Below are 22,878 nucleotides of genomic sequence, written 5' to 3'. Positions count from 1 at the left end.
TTTTACCCAATAATATTATTCATATTATCTTGTTTCATTAGCTTCTTCCAAAGAAACCAAAACCAAGTTCCTTTTGGTTCCTTATGTAAGGACAGAAGATTTATTAAGCACCTCTTAGACTATTTTCTATACCATTAGAAATAACTGTATATTCAGCAAGAAAGCACTCCAACACATCTCTCTGCATTCACTACAACACAATAAGTTTATCTCTGAAGAATTTAACAGGCAATTACCAGAGCTATTCAGATAAGAAATAAATTAATAACATAAATCTGTACTTTCCACATTTGAATGTGATTCATGCACCCATATGCATGTTTGCCAGGATCATAAATTAATAATAAATAAAATTCAAGGTTGGGAAATAAAATCATTAGCTAGTAAATAAAACTAATGTCTGTCACTCCATATTCCCATATAGCCAGTATTCACTGATACAAAACTGTCTTTTACTATCACACACTTCCAGGATTAAAAGGAGGTTTCAAATTGCATGATGAAGTGTATCCATAAACACTCATAATCCTGTGACTGTAGCTGTTTTGTTCCAAGTCATCTTTAAAAAATGTCAAAAAGAGCAAACAATATTCCATATTTATATTTACTTTTGAAAGTATTCTCTTTTCATGCAAAAGTAAAGGAAATCAATTTCTTAATGTCCCACATGCCTTGTCTCAAGCTTTCCAGTCAGCTGATGACTTTCTCTAAAATCATGACTAATCTGCCGACTGCCTGGCACGAAGTGCTTCCAGCAGAGGAATCAAAGTGTATGCATAATGCTCCAGACTTCATTGGAAATGGGAAAAAATAAATAAATTTTGAAGATTTCACAGTGAAATCATGGAAATCACAAAACTGTGAAGCTGAAAACTCTTATTACAAATTCAGCATCTAATCTAGCATGGCACACTGACCCTAACGGGAACCTCTGGATTCTATGACAGCCTGCACAGAAGTGCAGTAAGAGATCTGGAGAATCATAAAGTTGCCCCTTTGTGGATTGCTTTTTTTTTTTTTTTTTTTTTAAGCTTTTAAACCCTTACAACAAAGATGTATGCCATAAAATACAAAGAACGTGAAGGACGGTCCTCTGACATGAAGGACGGTATGAAGTCAGGACAGCAGCAATGTTTTGGGTACTTTTGCTGAGTATTTAGAACTTGGTGATCTCAGGTTAGAACAACAAATAGTGCAGTCCAGGCATAGTACACACAGTGGAAAACATCTCTATCATGTAAACGCCATCATAGTGTAGCTCTCTGGGCATAAACTGAGAGGAAAAAAAGAAAAAAGAAGCAAACTCCTTTTCACTTATGAAATTTGCCCCTAGAGAAGGGATTGAGCACAGGAACTATGTAGAGATCTAGACAGAACAATTTTGTACTATTTATTTTCTCAAGAATCAGGTTCTCATTTTTGCAGTTGGCTCCTACATGGCCAACTATTTAAGGAAGCTTAACTTTAAGAAAAATTAAACAAATTCCAGCAACTGGCAGACCAAATATTTTAAAAACGAGAAATGCTGAATTTGCTGAATTTTCTTATGCAAGTGTCACTGCCATGATAACTGTACCTTCATGATGCTCTCAGCACGCACATTCAGTTTGAAAATAATGATGTTTTCAAACTCAGTGAAAAGCTGTATGTGAGTGATTTCCCAAGTGCAGTCTCTACACATGAACACTATTTGCAGCGATCTGATGGCTGCATACTACTAAACCTATAGCAATTTGTAAAATATTCTGCCATAGAAGACTGAAATCTCATCTAAGTCTCTGACCCTGCAATGGGATCCAACAGCTCAGCTCTTCAATCCATGCATACCCACTGTCACACCAAAATAAAACAGCATCTATTCACACACTGGAAGGAAGGGATGTCATCTAGAGGAACCGGGACAGGCTAGAGAGGTGCACCTGTGTGAACCTCATGAGGTTCAATACGGCCAAGTGCAAGGTCCTGCATCTGAGCCAGGTCAATCAACAAAAACAGGTCGGGTGGACAATGAATGGATCAAATACAGGTTGGGTGGAGCAGCCCTGAGGAAAAGGACATGGAGGTGTTGGTTGATGAGAAGCTCAACGTGAGCTGGCAATGTGCGCTTGCAGCCCATAAAGCCAACCATATACTGGGCTGCATCAAAAGCAGCTTGGCCAGCAGGGTGAGGGAGGTGATCCTGCCCCTCTGCTCTGCTCTTGTGAGGCCCCACCTGGAGCCCGGTGTTCAGCTCTTAGGTCCCCAGCACAAGTAGGACATGGACATATTAGAATGAATCCAGAGGAGGGTCATGAAGATGATCAAGGGGCTGGAATACCTCTCCTATGATGACAGGCTGAGGGAGTTGGCTTTGTTCAGCCTGGAGAAGAGAAGGCTCTGGGGAGACCTTACAGCTGTAGACCTAAAGGGGCCTACAAAAAAGCTGGGGAGGGACTCTTTGTCAGGGGGTGAAGGGATAGGACAAGGGGTAGTGGCTTTAAATTAAAAGAGGGGAGATTTGGATTGGATAGTAGGAATAAATTCATCAGTCAGAGGGTGTTGAGGAACTGGAATAGGTTGCCCCAGGAAGTTGTAGATGCCCCGTTACAAGTAGATGATCCTTAAGGTCCCTTTCAACCCAAGCCATTCTATGATTCTGATGGTTTTTGTTTTTGTTTTGTTTTGTTTTGTTTTACTTTAGGCAATTAATGTTTTTTCCCCTTTTACTCTAATGACCTTGTTACAAGATATAAAGTAAAACATTACATGATGAGATCAAATTATAAACCACAGAGAAGCCAGAAATTTCTAAAAGTGACAAAGGAATGAATCATCCGAGGGGGAAAACATCAAAAAAAGGAATGAAATCATGGGAAATTCTGTACGCGTATCAGGAAACACTAACCAGGTTCAAAAGTAAAATGTTCACATCTTCATTGCTTTTCCTTTTTCTAATAGTTAGTTCAAAATAATCTTTAACCCAAACTGAAAAGCTATTAATCTAAAACATTGTTTAACTAACTAACTAATATGCGTTCTGGTAAACATGTTTTAAGATGGTAAATTCTGAACACTCACCTTCCCACACTCCCTCTCTGTACCATGTACCCAGCATGAATAAAAAATACATTTGGTATCAACCAAAAAAAATTTCCACTTTATTAGTTTAGGTGATAGTAACTGTGCAGTTCTACCACATAAATGTTTATGGTTGTGTCACTTTAAAATATGTGTGTAGACAGAAATAGTGGAAGACCTACTCTATGGTTTAATGCTCCTAGGAATAAGAGAGCGTTATGGAAGACTGTTCTTGGATTAATGAATTGCCCCCTAATATGAGTCAGAAAAAAATTATCCTCACCTCCCTAAGTACTCATAAGAGGAAGAAAAACAAGGATACACAGTCACTGAATGGATTTGAGTTGGTTAATCTTTCACAGTATTTTAAACCCCCCCTACTAACATTAATCCTAACAAATCTTTATTCATGACTGACTTCCATGGAAGTAAAAATGTAGTTGCATTGTTTATGTGTAACTTTTTAAAAATACTTCTAAGAGAATACACTTCAAACTTCTTTAACAAAACTACATGTGAAGAGGAACAGAAATGAAAGCGTAATGCAGATTCATCTGTATGGAAACAAAGGGAATACAAATAATACAACAAAGGATGAATCTGAGAGGTTTGATCTATAAATTACTGTGCAAGAGTTTCTCAGAGGTGATGGATTTGTTCTCTTTTCTTAACACTTATCATATTTTAATTACTATTATATGTTCACATTACTCAAATAAGCATTTCATTAAACAAAAATACTGATATTTTCAATTTTAAGGTATTTGTTTAGTGTTTACTCCATGGCTAACAAGGGAAGATGTGGAAAAGAAAAGATAAAGCAGCATTAAAAGTCTATTGCAGGAAAAAAAAAGTGAAAAAATATTTTTTAGATTGGTGCAGAGTATTTGGCTGAACAATCCATTAAAAATTGCTGAAGTCTGTGTTAGCACTTTTCTGCCTTTGCACAACTTCAAGTGATTCTTATGAAATACTTCACACTAACTGCACAAATAAAATAAAAATCAAAAGCACTTCAGGAGGAGTGGAAGAAGTACTGTTTTACATAGAAAGAGGGCCAATGAAAATGATTTTTGCCAGTAAACTTACCAATCGTCTCCTTTCCTCTTCAACAGCAATCAGGAGCCGAGCAAACTCTTTCAGTGACTGAGCTGAAAAAAAGTCAAGAAAAAATGTCCAGGTCAACATTACACTTCAAGACCGGGTAAGTCTGCTAACTGGGCTGATGTTGCAGTGACAAGATACAGTTCTTATACAGTATTTCCCTGCAATCCTTTTAAATTTAATTGATTTGATCTAATTTAAATTAAATGAAGCACAGACTGAAGCAAGCAGTTAACAACAGGTAAAAAACAAAAGAAAAGAATCCGAGTCATAAGAGTTGCATATTTAAAAAAAACACAGTTTTAAAAGGTACATGGCAAACTAATTATCGTGAAATGAGCCAAGATCAGTCTCAAAACAAAGACTCACTCATTCAGCCACAACATTTACTTTTGCAGTCTCTTTCTGTTGCTTGAGTGTTAACAAAAATCTTGGGTTTCTCCAATTATAGTGCAGCAACAAAAAATTACAAAGAACAATGAAAAATACTCAGACAAAATATTGAAAGTAAAGATTTTAGACAAATTCTGCTACAATTGTAAGAGAAGCTTTCCTCAAAATTGCCGTCAAGTATGATTCAAAGGGCTATTCTGGAAGTCAACAGAAACACAATGAAAGCACTAACCCATACAACTAGGCAAGAAAATGGAAAATGCTTCAAAAATTGTTAAGACTCAATTTAAATGAAACAAGTGGTGCAAATCTCTCTACAAAACTCCTATCTGGCTATTTATATTACTTTATCAAGGTCATGTGGGTTATTCAGAATTCAGCATCACTGTCTCACAGACAAGAAAGCCAGAGAAGAATCACAGGTGAAGAGCAAAATAGCTCTCTTGACCTTTTCCTGATGCATTAAGCATCAACTGCTGCCAACGACAAGATGCTGCATTTGACGTTTGACATCTCTGATCTCAGAATACACATTCATAACCCCGACAACTTCCCGAAACAAACTCGGGATGCTCTAAAACAATTTCTAAATTGGAGGGAAGGGATGTGTGTTAAAAAATGGTAACATAACTTGTGGAATTTCTTGAAAGAACAGACTTGAAGAAGAAAGTCTTCACAGCTAACTAGCACACATTGGTACGCTAACAGAGCTCTTCTCCTCTTTACTATTCTACTGGGTTTACTTGGCAAAGTTTTGGTAGCAGAATGGCTGTCTCTTTTCAGCATACGCAAGTTGCTACTTAGTTTCTGGACCATAACCAAATTTTTGTTATCCTTTATCCCATCTGGACCTTGCAGAGGTCACTCTTGCATTCTTCTTGTTCTCTTTTAACTTTCACAGCTGAAGAACATTTCACTGTTTGTTCCAATTTCTTCTGCAAGACTTTACATAGTTTATTTTTTACAGCTGTAATGGTATACCTGCACATCCTGCCCTGTAATTCATTCTTTGCTGACAAATCCTTCCCATCATTACTCATGAACTCTTCATTTAGTTCAAATACACCTGGTAATTTAGACAGTTGTCCTGTTGTGTCTTGAACATTTTCCGTTAAGATTTTTCCCTCAGATCACAAATGCCAGAAAATAAATTTTGGCACCTTTATAAGTAAGTGAAATCCTAGTCCTAGTACAAGCTTTTTAACTCATTTTATGTCTTCATAGTAAAACCTTAGTCTGCTATCGGCTAAATTAACTTATTCATTTATAATCAACTGATAATATCACATCTGTCAAAAACAAGTAAAGAAATATATGATTAACTGACTGGTTAAGTTACCTGATAAGAAAATTGCAGAGAAAATAATCTCTGAGTAGAAGGACCTGGGGGTGTTGGTTGATGAGAAGCTCAACATGAGCCAGCAATGCCACTTGCAGCCCAGAAACCCAATCATATTGTGGGCTGCATCAAAAGCAGCATGGCCAGCAGGGCAAGGGAGGGGATTCTCCCCCTCTGCTTTGCTCTCCTGAGACTCACCTGGAGTACTACATTCAGCCATGGGGCTACCACCAAAAGAAGGACATGGATGTGTTAGAATGAGTCCATAGGAGGGTCACGAAGATGATCAAGGGGCTGGAGCACCTCTCCTATGACGACAGGCTGAGGGAGTTGGGGTTGTTCAGCCTGGAGAAGAGAAAGCTCCAGGAAGACCTTACAGAGGTACCTATGGTACCTAAAGGGGATTACAGGAAAGCTGGGAGGGACTCTGTCAGGGGGCACAGTGATAGGACAAGGAGTAATAGCTTTCAACTAAAGAGGGGAGATTTAGACTGCGTAAGTAAGAAATGCCCTACTGTGAGAGTGGTGAGGCACTGGCACAGGTTGCCCAGAGAAGCTGTGGATGCCCCATCCCTGGAGGTGTTCAAGGCCAGGCTGGATGGGGCTTTGGGCATCTTGGTCTGGTGGGTTCCAACCCCCAGTTCCCCTGATCTTTAAGGTTCCTTCCAATCTGAACTGTTCTATGCTTCTATAAAAATCTGTTGACTGTTATGTAAAATATCTACATACCCATTACAAAACCCTATGACCAAAATAAACAACAAGCCAAACCCACAAATTATTTACTATTTTCATACTGGTATCCCCTTGAATTTAACAAGAAACTATCCTTCCCTGTAGAAAACAGAACAGAGATAGTTTCTCCTTTCTTGCACATGTGGCAGAGTGATTCTATACCCACCATTAAAAAAAAAATAATCTTTTCAAATAAACTAGATAAACATGTTGTTTGATTTTTATTACCTATTCAGGGAATTAGGAGGCACTTTAGAAAAACAGCTGAATTTCTAGTAAAGCCAGTAAGATAAATTGTTTCCAGATTATTTCAGTGAAATAATTGGTAATTTTTTAACCGCAAGATGATGTGTTACTGCAGTCACATGTTAAAACTCCATTCCCCTCTCCTTTTTTGTGTTTTATTGTGGAGCCACTTACAATGACAGAACTATTTCAAAGAGAAATTATCATGCCAAACATTATATCTTTGTGAGGACAGCAGATCCCAAACCTCCTGAAATTGAAGTTTTCCCTACCCACATCAAGCCTTATGGTGCTTTTCCCTTAAGGTTCTGATCACATCATTTTTTTTTCATCATCATCTGTAATATGAAAGTTAACATTTAACACCTTTCAGCAACCAAGCACAAATATTACCAATTCCCAGCCCCATGATATGAACCAGGAAATAAAATATGCTCTCTGGTCAGACAACATTCCATATTTTAAGAACAAAAAGTTACTTAAAAAAAGAACAGTAGAACAGTAGGAGGTTGAAACCGGGCAGAAGGATGGCAGGAAACTGTGAGGAGTGGGAAAAAAAAAAAAAAAAAAAAAAAAGGCAGAAAAAGCAGTAAAAGAAGCTTTTGATGCATCATAAGGAGTCCTCTTAATTTAATGGTATAGCTATTGTTTTTTTAATTTCTAAGTCAAAACTTCTGCTTAGAGTATAAAAACATATTCTGCGAGTGTGCAAATCTATACTAGCATGTTATACATTGAAGAAATATCACTAATTAACATGTACTAATTAACATACAGTGCCTCAGCTAAAGACTGAGAATCTGCTGCCATCCTCCCATCCCCAGCGTGTCACTTTTGGGTGGGATTATAAAGGTCAGAGTTTCATTGGGAGACAGAAACTACACTCTTCAGCAGCGCTAAGGCAAGTTACTTCCCTGACCCTAGAAACAGCCTTGCTGCAGAGACATCTTAACACTAGTACTGACTACACTGCTGTTCACTGCCCAACACTCAAATTCATTTCCTTTTTGCTTTCCAGCACAGGAGGTGCAAAGGGGAAAACAACCAGCACATTGTATGCTTCAGAGAGCACTGAAGGATGCACTACCCATACACAGACAGAGCTTAGCAGCGGGGATGTCTCTGGTGACCTCACCGGCTCTTCTATCCTTGCAACGACACAAAAAAGCTTTTACCACCACTATCTACCCTACAGTATCACACAGAATCACAGAATTTCTAGGTTGGAAGAGACCTCAAGATCATCGAGTCCAACCTCTAACCTAACACTAACAGTCCCCACTAAACCATATCCCTAAGCTCTACATCTAAACGTCTTTTGAAGACTTCCAGGGATGGTGACTCCACCACCTCCCTGGGCAGCCTGTTCCAGTGCCTAACAACCCTTTCAGTAAAGAAGTTCTTCCTAACATCTAACCTAAAACTCCCCTGGCGAGTACCTACGAGTATTACAGTGCTTCTGTAATACTATGAGTATTGCAGTATTTCTGAGATTCAGAAGCATCGCAGTACTTCTAAATCTTTTATAGTATAACACCCTTCTTCCCATACATTCCCCACTCAGTCTGATTGCACTATAAGGCAGGGTATATCCCAAAAGAACTTCATCTGTGTTGGAGGCTGCAGCAGGAGGTAGTAAAGGGCAAGACAATCCTTGCTCCTGTACCTCCCCAGCCCCTTTCCCCTTCTCCTCTCCCTCCTTTCCCACAGTCCACTTGTGGTTGTACATATATTACAGTTATGCCTCATTTTGGAGCTCTGCTGGACAGAGAGGTGCACAAAGCAGCCCCCACCAGGGGGCATCAGGACCCCTGGGAGACACTAGCCTGGGCAGGCAGAAATCCCTAGGAGAACTCAGGAGTGGTGGTGTTTAACTCCACAGAGAACAAGAAACTAACAAATATTAAAAAAAATATATTTAAAAATAACTTGAGATACTTTGTGTAGTTAAAAATCAGAATCACGTGTGTCAAACATGGCCCGTTCCAGTCTGTCAGTCAGTCCATGAATTCCACACAAATATCACAACCTTTTCTCACTAACTGCAACTCACTGTTTTGAGACAGAATAGGCTTGGAGGAATTAAAATGAACTTTGTAAATATACAAGGGGGTGAGAGGGAATAAGAGTCAAGTTACTTTACAAGAGGAAATGACATGGGAATATGCTGATAAGAAATAAATCCTGAAAACGTATTGATAATGTAGATTACAATATGTAACCTAAATTTTTTAACATTAAAGTATTTCTAATTATTTTCACAAAGCAATTGTTATTGGTAGGCTGTTTAAGTAAAACAAAGTGCTGCCTTAATCAATTTAATAACACTTTATTCCCCCAAAGTCATTAGCTTACATAATCCAAATAGTTTTACAGTCTGCTTTTTATTTAAGGGCTATTCAAAGGATTTGTAAAATACACTTTGTATTAAGATGGAAACGATGTCTGTGAAAAGCAACTACCAACAAGTAAAAACAATTGTATATTTACCCTGCTGTATACTTGTGGTCCCATTCATCACAATTAAAACAGGTCACCAGCTGTTTTCTCTGGAGTGTTCCCAACCCAGCAATAATTTGCTGCAAATTTTTCCTTGTTTAGGAGAAATAGCTCCTGTTACTTTATTTAAAAAAAAAAAAAAAAAAAAAGGTTGCTTCCATACGAAGCAAATGAATTAAACAGCACTGCCAACTTAAACCATAATGGCGTAGATCAGCAATGTCCTTCTCCACAAAACTGAGTGTTCTTTGTTTGTTTTAATCCTGATAATTTCAAACATAATGTATGGCTCTAGAAACAGCACCATTTGCAAATTCAAGAGAACCAAAGCTTAGTGTAGGATTGAGGGAGATAAGAAAAAGGATAAAAATTCATGATTTAGAATGCTCTTTTACTGCATCAGAATCAACTCTGGGGTTCACAGAAAAAAAAAAATTACTTAATTATTATGAACTTTTTGTTATACACTTGTGTAGAGAACACATCACCTTGAAACAACATGCCTGGGGACACTATTGAAGCTACTCTATTGATAATTAGTTTAATACTACAATACAGTGTTGCACTGCACTGCATGTTCCATTCATTAGCTTTGAGGCTGTCTGTATTTAATGAGTAAAGGGAAGCAACACATGAAATTCAGAAGTAGTTTTATATGATCAATACCTAATTCAAAGATATAAAACCAAGTTTGCAAGGTAATGTTCAACTGAAGATAGAAAGAAAAGTTACATGGAAGACAGGATAAAAATAAATACTTTTTTTGTGTGTGAAATGGACAGTTCATTTAACTTATCTATACCAACCATTTTAAATAACACACACACAATTTTCAAAAACTCTGAAGTACTAATCAAGATTTTACAGTATTTTAAGCAGCTACCACAATTATCTTCAGGCATGTGAATGCCAGGATGGAATAAATATACATACAGAAATACGTCTTGCATTAGTAAGAGAATCCAGTTCAGTGAAGGTGTAAAACAAATGTGCAAGCCTGGCACAGATTTCCTTACATCTTCTTGATCCGACTGGGGCAATGACAGCACAGGGCTGTTCTTTGCACCCAGATGCTGGCAGGAAGGTCAGCCAAGTGCATCCTCTCTCCAGAACCGGTCACCGCTAGCGCAGACATGCTACAACAGGCTCTGAGCTCCTGCTGGAGCACGAACATCAACTAATGCCTGCAAGGGAGTTCTCCCCAGTAAGTAATGTATTACTAAATCAGAAATCAAGACGGATGTAAGACCCAAAAGAAAATTTCCTAAGGATTAACGCTAGTTTACTAGACTTCAGTGACAACACAGAATAGACATAAGATCCCCATGAGTAGGTGGGAGGGCTGGGAGATGAAACTCTCTTTTCCAGTTCTGAAATGAAAGTAAATACACTATTAAATAGTTACTATTTCACAGACACAGTTTCAGAGCTTTTAATGACTAGCCTTATTTGCAGCCACAAATGCTATTTCAAGCACTTTTTCAAAAGCCACAACATCAAATAAAATTTCCTTCTCTCTTTCTGTGGCTTTAAGCCAAACTCTGAAAAAGCACAGGGAAGGGAAGAAAAAAAAAAAAAAAAAAAGAGAAAAAAAAAAGTAGGGTAAAGGGAGCAACAGATGGTTTCCTAAGCAGACAGGAGGAGAAAAAAAAAAAAAAAAAAAACATTTCAGATTAACACTGGCAGGCCACCACAAGTATCTGGAATAAAGACTCAATAATCTGCTTTCTCAGTACTTTATACCTAACACAAACTTTGAATGTCATAAAAGCCACACGGGATTTGCAGCATATCTCTGAAGGCAACCTAGTTGTATGTCTCAAAATGTCACCACTGTGGCAAGTTTTCAACACACCAAAATGTAAATCCAAAGGAGAAATGTCTTGAAATAAGGTCCCAAAAGCCCACCATTGTCTTTGTTTTTCAGAACGTTGACTACAAATTTAAATACAGCCCTATCTGACAGGGCACAGACTTCCTTTAGCTCCATCAAATCTGGACTGATTTAACAATTCTTTTTTGTCCTTTATTCTACTGAACAAAGCCTAAAACATTGGAAACATACCGCTTTGAGAGGAAATTCAGGTGCAGTTTAACCTAAAAGGATTGAGTTGCAGGATCAGTGCCTTATTCTGCAAACTCACGGAATAAAGAATAATTTAAGCAATTTATAAATATTTTATAACTAATGCTGAGTGGACCTGAGTCATGCTGTAGTATAACTAACAAAATAGTAGAGTAAAACAACTGTAACACATTCCTAGAAGAAATGCTATTTTTTTATAAGCAGATTCTCAGGAAAGCTATATTTAAATAAGTATACACCTGCTGAATCTTCCCAATTATTGCTCATATTTTCATTTTTCTTGGCTGCTGCTATTTCTTCTCCCACTTCTATACCCAGGGTTCCAATTCCCTCACTTTCCAAGTGGCAGCATTTTTGGAGAAACTTCAGTTCAGAAGACCAAGATCTGTACCATAAGTAATATTTACTGGGAAAGCAGATGAGAAGACAAATGAAGGAAAGAAGAGGACAAAGTGGAAAGGATTTGAAACTGTTGCTTATCTTGCTAATTTCATTGCCTTCTGGGTTTAATTCCTCAGATATTAGAGGAAACTGAGTAACTGCTTTATTTTGTTTAGACTTAAGGTAATATTGTTTATGGATTTATGTTAATTCCAGTTTGTAAACTAACAGCATGTCTGATAACCTTTAGCTTTTAGCAGAACAGTGGTATCAAAAGAGAATTTACGTTAGAAATTTCCACCATAAAAACAAAAAAAACAAACAAACAAAAAAAAAAGGAGGGATGAAAAGATGAAAATAGCAAAACAATGGTTCATCTCTTTATGGGGTTTCAATATTGTTTAAGTTTGGAAAAATAATATTGGAATGGCTTTCTTATCCTCCATTTAGTTTCTTTTATTTCCCTAATCTGGGTATCAGATTTTATGGATCTGTAATAAGGACCTCATGCATTCCTTCAGTCTATGTTTACATTTACCACAGACTCCAAAAAGAATAGAAACAAAACTATTTGAACCTTCTTGTAACATGGTGAAATATACTTCTTGTAGTAAAACACAGGCTGAAGGAAAGATTCAACTGTACAGGTTTTAAAACAACATGGAAATACCCCGGCAGACACCCTCAAAATGACAGCAAATTCTGCCAGCAGACAGTGGTTTAAATTCACAGTCTCAATAACCACAAATTGCCTTGAAGAATTCCATTGTGGGAAGATACATAAAGGTATGGGCAACTCGATCTGCTCCATACAGCTCTCTGGACAAAAGCAAAACATACTTAGAATTGACAATGTGAAGCAAGTTCAGATTCAGTAGATGAACATCCTCACTTTCTCCTCCGTAATTAATACGGTGAGCAAACTTGGAAGGGTTTAATCCAATGCTTTTTATCAATTAGAACCACTGCATTTATTTTCATCTTTCATATTTTGAAGCAATTTCTACCTAATCCAGACTTTGAATTTTCCACTCTAATTAACTAAAAATAAAAAATTCCACCCAATTTCAAGGATTGTTTATCACAACTTAATACAGACATGCCTATAAGAAAAATAAAGAGAAACAATAGCTCTAAGAGTATGATCCTCCCAAGGAGCACAACCTACAGTGTTAATCTTGTTTATCATGGCAATTTCCACCCTGGATTGTCAGGAAAAGTATTTTGCTAAATTTTTCTAAGTTCTTGAAAATAAATGTGCTACCTTACAGGAACAAATCTGACTTTGCCAAACAAAGCCATTATATACCAGAAAGGAAAAGAAAGTACAGAAAGAGACATACACAGAGATGAAAAATGCCTCATTTAAAACTTCTACAAAGAAAATTACACAAATAAGGAAACCAGAAAATCACAGAACGAAAACTTTTATGCCTGAAGCTATGCGTCAGGGCATTATTATGTACTGTCCTCCAGAGAAGATCACATATTTTACTACACACTGGCAAGCACAGAACCTTATCAGAGCACACCTACTGAAATCTGTGTAACTAAAAGTAAACAAACAAAAAAAGCAGGATTTTCCCTACTTCATTTGACTTAAAGCACCGTATGTTCAGGGTATTTTGGTACTTTGTCCTCTACTTCAGAATGTGGAGCACATTGGCACTGCAGCATTCAGACAGAGGTAGTTAGGTTAGTAAGTGCTCCACGTTCACCATGAAGACAAAAACAGAAATTAAACTATCACAGATTTAGAAACATTCCCACTGCTTGACCTCCACTGGTTTACAGCATTTAATCCTAATACCTATTTTAGGAAGTGTTCCCCATGAACAGACGTTTAAAAACCTTTCTGTTGCTGGCCATGTACCAGGTACAAGCATTCCTCTGACCGTTCTTCTGGGTTTTGTCACACTAAAAAAGCAAGAAAAAAAAAAGCAGAAAAGGCCAGCAAGTTCCACAGTACAAATGGAAGCTCCTGTCTGAACACGACAGATGTGTGCATCAAAGCACATACAAATAAGCACAAACATACCAAAGTCACACAAGGGAACATATCAAGACCTATGCCCAATAAAAGCCCAAAGCATTGCAAGATGTGTCTGCAAGCACAGCATAATGTGTACATACTGTATTAGGCAACTGGAGTTTTAACTCAAAAGTATTTTCATCTTGCAAAACTTAATAAGCAAATATAGCAAGGCATTTTATGATTTTTTCTAAACATATGTAAACCATAAAATGCAGGGCCTCTATTAGAAGTAAAAACCTTTTCCCTCAATATATAAGTTTACTGAAACAAACCTTTCCCAGCACATCTGAAGGCAGCTACACAGTATCATACTTGAAAATTCTTTGCAATAAAAGGTGGCTATTGTGTCACAGATATTTAAACAAAAACATATAAGTCGCTGACAAATATATATATATTTTTTTTTTCAGCCAAGACTTTCATATTTTTACCCTATTCCTTTTCAACAACAGTCTACAAAAAGGGTACGTATGTTTATAGACAAGCTAAGCAGACTCACAAGAAAATCAGGTTACCTAGAATTCCCAGATCCACTGTTAGAACTCGTCAGATGAGCAATCTTATACAATTTAAATAAATGCAATTATTTGACTTAATATCAGTAAATTATCATGCCCTATGACTCATGCTGAACCTTAAAAATGAAATATGAGTAGAAAATTCTAGACAGACCAAGCAAAATCAAACCATTTCCTAGAGCCCTGAAAGATTGCTAATGTACATAGCACACACTGTGTTAGATAACAAAATAGCGCACACTGTGTTAGATAACAAAACATTTTAAAAAAAATCAATTATTCAGTTTTACCACCAATCTAAGACTTTATTCAAAAAGCAACTGCAATGTATCTACCCCACATTCGTCTTCTACTCTGATTATAAAAGCAGCAAATATTTTGACAGCATACAATTCAATGCGAAGATTTATCTGTTTTCCAAAGTGTGAATTCTTCTCATAAAATTACATTATATACATTTTTTAAATAATCATAAAGAATTAGTAGCTCAGCCTTACACTTGATACACTTGCCTCTGTGTACCAGATATTACAACTTTGTTTTCACTGCACATACACAGGCTTCACCCTGAAACTGGAGCTCTTTGTGGTAATGTTTACAAACACAACCTGAAACACTGCCTATGGCACATAGAGTTTGCAGTGCAAGAAGGCTGGACAGAGAAGAAACCAGAGCCTAAGAACAACATGTTGATTCACCCCCAACAAAGAAGCTGTTATCTACAACACTAGTAGGGCTTTGGTATAAAAAGCCCAACCTAGGCCTTGTCAGTCTACAGCAGCTTTCCCAAAATGTGGCATGATGACATGACAGCACAAACATTTTAAATCATCTAAGCGATTTCTTCCAGTTCATTAGGAACATGGGACTGAACTGATCTGGATAATCCGATACGCTCACTTGCTCTTTTATCATCTTTCCCCTTCCTTCTACACTTCTCTGAAGGAGTGGCATCTGGTACCAGCCACCAACTCGACAAGATCCTGACAGTCTTTGAGTGAAAACAGCAAACCTTCTATTTTCACCGTGTTCACACAGAAGAGGTAACCACTTTAGACAAGTGGTTGTTAGGCAAAACTGCATCTTTCTGCCACTAATAGGGTTTACAATCATTGCATTTGCCAAGGAGAAGGCAGCCTCTGTTTCCACCTGATAGAGCCACAGGCAGGGCAGTCCTGCAGCCCAGGTGTTCCAGCAGCCTAGCTCGGCGGGGCGTGGAGAACCAGATCCTGAACCTCAGCTTTGGCCCAGCAGGCATGAAGTGATCTCAACATGCTTTCACAAGCTGAGTTTTTGGAGACTGACTGAAACCTTAGCAGCTTGATTTGGCCTCCGCTGAAATGAATGGCGTAATGTCCAATACTGTAAAAGTCCATTAATTAATCTTTAACTAAATTAAATTATCCATTAACCTTTGACTTGAGCAGATCAGACTTTTCCAGAGCTGAATGATATCCATGGCCTGTCAGAGGACAAACGGCTTTAAAACCGCAGAGCATTCAGAAATAGATAAGATCAAAGGTGGGCTCTGGTTAAAGTCAGCGATTCCTCCAATCCCCTTCTGCTTTCCTTTGTGTCCCCCTCTGCAAAATCTCACTAGAAAGAATCATAACATAAATTGACTAGAAATAGAAATCTTTAATTCTAAGAAAACAACTGCTACTTCCTACACAAGTTTTTTGAACAGCTAAGGCAATGTGGAAAACAACCATTGGGCAACATACAACATAGTAAGCTGCGGAAGTAATATTAAATCCTCGCATTCCATAAACAAGGGAATTAGAAGTAATTATGACTACATTTTTAGCTTGCCAGATCACTGATTCTTCAGAGGCACATCCATACTTCAAATGAGGGGGAAAAAAATGGTATTTCCATCTTTCCAGCTGTATAAACCTTATTTGTGTGTGGCTCTATGTGGGTGCTGAATTAAGGGGAAGTAAAAAGAAAAGCAATACATTCAGGATGCAGCTGAGAATCATTAATATTTTTTTTTCTGATTTGTAAAATTTAGCGCATTTATTATTTGAATGGTGGAACACTTTAATTATGAAAACTATCAACAAATACTGCAATTAATGTTAGGTTTGCCATAATTAGTTTGTTGAATTTAGGCCTACAAAATAATCAAGGACTTTCTGGGCTTAAAACTCCAAGCTCTCCTCAGGATTCTGTTTTTAGAAAGTAAAAGTCCTTCATCTTATTTGATCAAGCCTGAAGATGAGTATCTCAAAGCCGAGTTCATCAAACCACTACTTGCTTCTGAAAATGAGTGACTGATGTTTAAGAGGCATATTAACTTGACAACTCGAAAGTGTTAACGCCTTTTTACTAAAAGCATACTATGAGCAGCAACAGCACACATGAGTTATTTTCAATCATCTCTGTAATGAGATTCTGTAGTCCTCAGACTAACCATCTCCCCACAGGCATTCATATTCATTATAGTTCTGTTGGGACATTCAATTCTAGGAAAAAAATTGTGGAGCTGGACATTAAGAAAGCAAAGAGAGGAAAGAGGGAAAAAAAGGTGTGGTGCAGTCATGGGATGAAGATGATAAAGTAGAAAGCATCTACAAGAGTTCAGAAGTTTCATCTAATAATGAAGGGCAGAACAGATGCTTCATCTTGACCAGTGGGTGGCATGGACATTTCTATTTGTTCAAGTTGCTCACGTCAAATTTAAACTGCTTAGCAAAATGCACCAGGACAGCCAAAGCTATCGATATTCATCACCAGCTTCAACCACTTTCTGTAAACAGCACGAACTCCATGGCAAGGGACAGTCTAAGACACAACAGTTTGCAGTACAACATAATTGAAATGAGCTAGCATGAATTTTAGACTCTCTTTATCACAGCAGGATGTATGAACTGCCATGGCTCAGGAGATCCCCTACTTCACATCCAACTTCTACTGCCATAGAAGGAGGGTAGGACGGACAGGATGGGTGGTCACTGCATCAGCCACCCCAGTCTAATTTTTGTCATTTGAATAAATATCTTAACAATGGAGCATGCAAATTCTAACAACATTCTGATATGTATCTCAGAGAAGAAGAAAAAACAAGGTCTGTGTTTATTGTTGATCTTATTTTAACTTTTCTTCCTGCACAGATAAAGAACAACATGACTTATTTTCCTGCTTTGCCAGCCTCATGTGACCTTCCACAAGCAACTGTGGACCCACAGAAAACCAACCTTTTCTTTCTGGTGCAGATACTGTTTTGAAGTCTGTGTGGGATCCTAGCCCTAGCATAATATCACTCATTTCTTGGAGTCAATAAACAATAGTGTTTGAAAACAGGCGGCATTTGTTTAAATATGCAACAGGGATAAAAAACTGTAATAATAATAATGGTAGGAACAGATTTCAAACAAATACTTCAGGCACTTCACATCCTGATTGTGCTGAGTACCTCCCATAATTAGTTACTGTTTAACTTCTGTAGATAAAAATAGACCAAAACAAGTACCAAGGAAATCTGTCCTCTGCTTCAGATCTTACAAGTAGCTTATACAAAATTGCTTTAAAGGTGACTTATAAAGTTAATCTGAAAATCCATTCTTCCAACCAGAGGGGAGAAGGCTGGCAAATCTAGGCAGGTAATCATGGTGGAAAAACAGCATATTATTGTTCTATGCAAATACACTGAGTCGCAAATAGCTTTCTATGCTAATTCAGGACTCAACCCCTTCCCACCCATCTAAAAAATGCCTGTGGTAAATATGTGTGTCTTTAATATGCTCCACAAGGTCAACAAACTCAAGCACTAAAAAAAATTACTGAGCTGTTGCCTACACTAATAAAATCCACCCCCAGAAACTCCACCCTCAAGGTGGTGGCAACCTTTCCCTAGTTTGGGTAAGGCAGTAGTATATCTGAGCCACAGCAATTCATTAAAATGACTTATTTGAGAAACACAATTAAAAATGGGAGTTCAGTGCAACATAGGTAGAATATTAATTATACAAACTTTCTTCAACTTCAAAGGTAACTTAAGTGATTAAAGTGATGACCTGCAGGATATCCAAAGTGATTCAGACAGTAGGTGGCTCAAGACAGCTTAAAAATTAATTTTTGAATAGACAGACTAATTCAACAGTCCATCTCATACCACATACAATAGAAGTATCGTGACTTGAAATTGTGACTAGCTTGACAACTACTTTCTGAAGTCCCTGATTGGAGTCTCTTAGAGGTTAAAAATGAGTGTCCCGTAACTTGGCAACTGCAATGTCAATACATTGGTTTGTCAAGATTTACCTCCACACAGCTTAGGCAAGCCTAAAGCTCCAATAAATTGTCTTTTTCTGTTTTAATATTGCATTGCATGCACAGTCTGCAACATTAAAAATGGAATTTCCTCCTTTAAATGCCAAAAAAAAATGTAAAAGGTTAATTAAGAGATGGAGGGAGGGGAAGTTTTTTTTTTTCTTTATTTCTTTTACTTGCATACTTTTATACACTAATTACTTGATGTGGATCTATTTGCTACTTGGAATGACTGGATAACTGTCTGCTGACAGGCTCTCCAAGAGGGCCAAACAGCTGCTAACTTGAAAGCACTGAGCATGTGGATACCCAGTACAAGCAAAAAAAGAATGAGCTTTTGCTTAACTCAAACACAAGATCTTAGGACCACAGCAGCAGAGTCTAACAAACAACTATTGTTAAAGGTTTATTTCTTTCTTCTATTTTTATTATAAAAAAAAAAAAAAAAGTTTTTCCTCCCCAGTATATTTTGGTTGACTTTTCAAAGTTCAACTTGAAACTAAGTGCTATACACAACATACCTGCCTGGTATGAGTTAATAGTTCTGTAGATAGCTAGTTACTAGCAATTTCAATCACCCTATTAATGACTTACAACATGACGTACAACATGAGTATGTAAAGATCACATAAGCTGCAACTGCTAGCAGAAGGAACTCATTTCCCACACAGAAGGATACCAAATTTAAGAACTCCTCACGTATTCCTTGTGCCTTAATTAATAATAATGATTTTACAGATCATAGTCCTATTACATTCCTAAACTGAACACCTGATGCTACCTGAAAAATCTTTCATAACATAACTCATAAAAGTACTTCTAACTTCAGAATGAAAAAAAAAAAATCAGTAGTCACACAGTGAAATACACATGCCTTTCAGTGCTTTTTCTTAAATAGCACACTATAATAAAAACAGTTAAAGAAAAATGGCCAAGTGTAATGGTTGAGGTAAGGTAAGGAGTAACGAAAAAACAGAATGCATTGTCTTGTTTTCCTTTAGTTCTGAAGAGCACTGTCTTACACTGCTGGTATCAAATCTGATTATAGTAAGTCTCAATATAAAATAGACGAGAACTTGCTAAAGACAGAATAATGACAGCGTTCTACTGAGTGTTATTAATTATTTTCGTCTGTATCAGGCACAATCCAGGTAACAAACAGAAGAAAGGAGGATAAAAACAGGGGGATTCCTGCAGAAGAAATTAGGTAACACAAGCTGGCTAATAATGGAAAAGGAGAACCTTCTCCTTGCATAATTTATGTCTGCACAGTGTATATTAACACAAAAGACTCTGGTTCATTAAAAACATAGTCTTTGCAGTTAACTGCTACAGCCTAGGTTACCTAAAAGTATAGTAATGTTTTAAAAACATGCTTTTTTTTTTTTTTTTTTTGCAAAAAGCTCTCACTTATTTAAACTTAATGCAAAATATTAATAGAATAGCTGGCTGAGACTGTGTACATGATAAATATTTAAGAGCTGAGACTTGGCACTGCTATTCACTATTTAATATTGAGGAAAGAATGACTGTTTGCAAGATGACATCCTCTCCTTTGCAAGAGTGAGTTGCATCAAGCCTTCATTACCATGCTTTTTTAGTGTTGACGATTAATGGTTTTAGTGTTAAGATGCCACCTTATGCACAAATTTCAATCATACAAAAGATTAGAGTTTGACTGAATCATATGACACTGGAACTAATGTTCATGTGCTATTAACCAGTAATATTATGGCTTTTGTAACGCTGCACATCACATGCTGCCATGTGCATTTTGAGACAGAGTAAGAGACAACACTGATAATTGCTTTAGATGTTTATTTTTAAATGAGAAACTCAAGTTGTTGACAGATCTTAAATCTGAAAAGGCTTTTTATAGTATGAATCCTCCATGTCTACAGTTCAGAAAATAAAAAAAATAAAAAAAAAAAAATCAAGTTGTATTTGATTTGAGGAACAAGCCAGCCTGCTTACTGAAGAAAATCAGAGGAACAACTTATAACATGGGCACAAAGTGTCTGATTCTAAACTGGGCATGGTAAGTCAGAAAGTGGCTAAGTAGATAAGTTTTCACAATTTCACAATTCACAACAGTGTACAAAGAATACATGAAATGCATTTACAGCCATAACCACATATATTTTTGTCAAAAAGGGACATCACTTCTACAAAAGAAGTAAACATTTTAAAATAAACAGTAAGAAATCATATATATTTAAATCAATTATGATAATTGAAAGAAAAATAAATTCCAATCCAACACTGGATTAAATATTAAATGAATTAAAATAAATCTGAAGAATTCTATCATAATTCTTTGTATATTGAGCACGTTTAGCTAATGAACAGGGACCTGCAACTCTGTTTTCACATCAAAGTACACAGAGCAATCAACTCCGTTTTTAACTTTTTATAGTTAAAAAAAAAAATAAATCCAAAATAATTCCAATTTTTTAAAAAGTTGAAACTTTTTTTTTTTAAAAAACAATAATGACATTCTGAAAGAAGAAGCCTTATTCAGGAGGTAATATTAGCATGCATTTCTAACACCATTCTTGAAATGGAAATGCTTTAAAATCTTCAGAATGTAGTCCCTGTATTAAGTCCCTATGTATTTGGTGGTTTTATACAAAAGTCATCAAATCAGAGTATCACCGGAGACTGAAGTAAAATTTCCCAGAGGCATGCACAATCATAGCTCTTCTTAAAGGAGGTGAAGACAGAAGGAGATACAGAGAGCAGGATTCATCTACACAAAGCTGTCTTTGATGATTTAAAAAAAATAAAAATAAAAATAAAAAAAAAAATACATTGAGCTCGTTGGGGCATGTTAAAGATATGGACAAATTCTAGGTCACTGCTCTAGGGAGATCAAAAATTGAGACTTACCCTATAAAAGCACACAGTATCATTCAAGTTCTGTTAGACTTGAATTTGATTCCTGTCAATTTACCTTTTACTCTTATAAGCTTCTTTGATGTACACAACAATCCATCAAGGGATAGTTGCCTTAGAAGCTAGAAATCCCTTCTTTGAAGCTCCAAGTGAAATAGATCAGCTGTCAAGCTTCATGAACCCTGTTTTTTCCTAAATAGTTTTAAATGGCTGTTAACGTCCAAACAATAAAATGTCTTTTCTTTGCTACATTTAGGTTACAAGTAAAATGAAAGTCCTCCTTGTCCTCTCACCTCATTTTAAATGCAAACCCTTATGTCTTCAGAAATGTTTCTGACCAAATCTGAGACATAAACTTTGAGATACTGTAGATTTAGTCTAAATGCATAAAATATGTGCAATTAACTTTAACAGACAAGAAATAATATGCAGAATGTTAAAAAGTGCAATAAACAAATGATTAGTTTTTAGTATTTTGTATATTTAACTATTCAGAAAAAAAAAGGAAATCACAGAACAAAGTATTGCATTTAGTAAACTGGAATACACAGTGCTTCATGGTCATGGACAAAAATGCTTTTCTAGTTTTTTGAACATTTTAAGAAAATCTGCAAAGGAATAAAATTCACACATGAAACTACTAAATTTGGATACTAATTTTCACTCTTTCCATACCTCCCAAGTAATTTCCAAATGTATAACCATAAGATGGTATTATATATTCCTATTTAAGAAACCGATTTGTATGAAATCAGAAAGTAACTATTTAGTGTAGTAGTTAATTAAAAAACAATTTAAAGAATTTTCATATGTAAGCTTATCAATAAGCTGATCAAATACTATTCTTTTGTTTTGTTTTGTTACTTATTTTTGTTTATTAGGAAGGAATTCTCAAAGATGCTTTTAAATTTACATCACGTATCAGTTGGCTCTTAATTCCATATTGCTTTTTAAATACAAAGACATAAGTTTCACTTCAATTAAAATGATCTGTACTTAATATTAACGAACCAATACTTATTATTACATTAACGCCTCTATATTAATTGTTTTTATTTGACCAGAACACACAAGCGATCTTTTCCAAATACTGCCAAGACCTTCAGTAAATTGTTTTTGCAACAGATGTAATACTGGGTGCATCTGGTTTGATGAAGGAGCTGTAGTTTGAACAGAAAAAATAATTTATGCTCAGAGTTGGTGTCCTCAACAAAAAAGGTGAGAAACTGGCTATAATTAATGAGCACAAGTTGCCTCTTTTTATTATGTCTTTTATGTTATGTTTATTGTTATGTTTATTATGAAAAAAATAAAT

The 22,878-nt window shown here is 36.4% G+C and overlaps 1 protein-coding gene and 1 long non-coding RNA gene across 4 annotated transcripts in view; one reads left to right on the top strand and one right to left on the bottom strand.

The window, feature by feature from the left end:
- Nucleotides 1–22,878, top strand: part of LOC137849814 (uncharacterized) — a 313,574-nt gene that overhangs the window by 163,260 nt on the left and 127,436 nt on the right. The gene's annotated exons all lie outside the window — the stretch shown is intronic.
- The window catches only part of ARHGAP42 (Rho GTPase activating protein 42), a 168,800-nt gene that overhangs the window by 105,476 nt on the left and 40,446 nt on the right, over nucleotides 1–22,878 (bottom strand). For all 3 annotated transcript variants that reach the window (XM_068669745.1, XM_068669762.1, XM_068669753.1), the window contains exon 3: nucleotides 4,147–4,208. In XM_068669745.1, coding sequence (XP_068525846.1) covers nucleotides 4,147–4,208 — 62 coding nt within the window. The remainder of the gene's footprint in view (nucleotides 1–4,146; nucleotides 4,209–22,878) is intronic.

This window comes from Anas acuta, chromosome 1 (genome assembly GCF_963932015.1).
Source record: "Anas acuta chromosome 1, bAnaAcu1.1, whole genome shotgun sequence".
Lineage (NCBI taxonomy): Eukaryota > Metazoa > Chordata > Aves > Anseriformes > Anatidae > Anas > Anas acuta.
This window is presented reverse-complemented; position numbering and strand designations above follow the sequence as displayed.